This window comes from Babylonia areolata, chromosome 20, assembly GCF_041734735.1.
Source record: "Babylonia areolata isolate BAREFJ2019XMU chromosome 20, ASM4173473v1, whole genome shotgun sequence".
Lineage (NCBI taxonomy): Eukaryota > Metazoa > Mollusca > Gastropoda > Neogastropoda > Buccinidae > Babylonia > Babylonia areolata.
The window spans coordinates 13,219,040-13,221,539 of NC_134895.1; the positions used below are offsets into that span (position 1 = coordinate 13,219,040).

Here is a 2,500-nt window from a genome sequence, read left to right on the forward strand (position 1 = left end):
ACAGACAGCAGACTATGATGTGATATTATTTACCTGACAACACAATGTACATTATTCAAACAGACAGCAAGACTATGATGTGATATCATTTACCTGACAACACAATGCACATTATTCAAACAGACAGCAAGACTATGATGTGATATCATTTACCTGACAACACAATGCATATTATTTAACAGACAACAGACTATGATGTGATATCACTTACCTGACAACACAATGCACATTATTCAAACAGACAGCAAGACTATGATGTGATATCATTTACCTGACAACACAACGCACATTATTCAAACAGACAGCAAGACTATGATGTGATATCATTTACCTGACAACACACTGCACATTATTCAAACAGACAGCAAGACTATGTTGTGATATCATTTACCTGACAACACAATGCACATTATTCAAACAGACAGCAAGACAATGATGTGATATCATTTACCTGACAACACAATGCACACGGCCCTTGCAGGGTACGTGGATGTCTCCAAACGACAGGTGGACGCTGAGGAAGCACTTGACTGTCAGCATCGGTACGCCAGAGGAAAGACGGTAAAGACGCAGTGTTTGTAGTATTTGTATTTGGATTTCTTTTTTTTTTTTTTATCACAACAGATTTCTCTGTGTGAAATTCGGGCTGCTCTCACCAGGGAGAGCGCGTCGCCATACTACAGCGCCACCCATTTTTTTTTTTTTTTTTTTTTGCATTTTTTCCTGCGTGCAGTTTTGTGTTTTTCCTATCGAAGTGAATTTTTTCTACAGAATTTTGCCAGGAACAACCCTTTTGTTGCCGTGGGTTCTTTTACGTGCGCTAAGTGCATGCTGCACACGGGACCTCGGTTTATTGTCTCATCCGAATGACTAGCTTCCAGACCACCACTCAAGGTCTAGTAGAGGGGGAGAAAATATCGACGGCTGAGCCGTGATTCGAACCAGCGCGCTCAGATTCTCTCGCTTCCTAGGCGGACGCGTTACCTCTAGGCCATCACTCCACGTGGTTGGAGTTCGCGTCTCTCTGTCCCTGTCTCCCCATCTCTAATCTGCTTGCTGGGGCCCCTACTACTACTACTACGACGACGACGAAGACGACAAATACGATGACTACTGCTACTGCGACGACGACGACGACTACGACAAATACGATGACTACTACTACTGCGACGACAACAACAAATACGATGACTACTACTACTACTACGACGACGACGACGACAAATACGATGACTACTGCTACTGCGACGACGACGACGACGACGAATACGATGACTACTACTACTGCGACGACGACGACGACGACGACAAATACGATGACTACTACTACTACTGCGACGACGACGACGACGACGACAAATGCGATGACTACTACTGCTACTGCGACGACGACGACGACGACAAATACGATGACTACTACTACTGCGACGACGACAACAACAAATACGATGACTACTACTACTATTGCGACGACGACGACGACAAATACGATGACTACTACTACTGCGACGACGACGACGACGACGAATACGATGACTACTACTACTACTGCGACGACGACGACGACAAATGCGATGACTACTACTACTATTGCGACGACGACGACGACAAATACGATGACTGCTACTACTGTTGCGATGACGACGACGACAAATACGATGACTACTACTACTATTGCCACGATGACGACGACGACAAATACGATGACTACTACTACTATTGCGACGACGACGACGACAAATACGATGACTACTACTACTATTGCGACGACGACGACGACAAATACGATGACTACTACTACTATTGCGATGACGACGACGACGACAAATACGATGACTACTACTACTATTGCGACGACGACGACGACGACAAATACGACGACTACTACTACTGCGACGACGACAACAACAAATACGATGACTACTACTACTATTGCGACGACGACGACGACGAATACGATGACTACTACTACTGCGACGACGACGACGACGACAAATACGATGACTACTACTACTGCGACGACGACGACGACGACAAATACGATGACTACTACTACTACTGCGATGACGACGACGACGACAAATACGATGACTACTACTACTGCGACGACGACGACGACGACAACAAATACGATGACTACTACTACTGCGACGACGACGACGACGACGACAAATACGGTGACTACTACTACTATTGCGATGACGACGACGACGACGACAAATACGGTGACTACTACTACTACTGCGACGACGACGACGACGACGACAAATACGATGACTACTACTACTACTGCGACGACGACGACGACGACAAATACGATGACTGCTACTACTACTACGACGATGACGATGAAAAGCAATGTAATATCACACGTATGTATCACACGTGTTTGATAGTCAGTCGTGTTCCACTATGACCATCAGAACAGCAGAGAAGGTCACTGCTATCCCGATTATCTGGGCTAGAATTTGATTATTGTGGAGAGTGTCTTGCGCAAACT

General features: G+C 45.4%; 1 protein-coding gene across 1 annotated transcript in view; it reads left to right on the forward strand.

Annotated features, from left to right (window-relative positions):
* Positions 1 to 2,500, forward strand: part of LOC143295303 (eukaryotic translation initiation factor 2 subunit 1-like) — a 14,906-nt gene that overhangs the window by 5,407 nt on the left and 6,999 nt on the right. Inside the window, exon 3 of the mRNA XM_076606927.1 lies at positions 482 to 561. Within this exon, the coding sequence (XP_076463042.1) occupies positions 482 to 561 (80 nt within the window). The remainder of the gene's footprint in view (positions 1 to 481; positions 562 to 2,500) is intronic.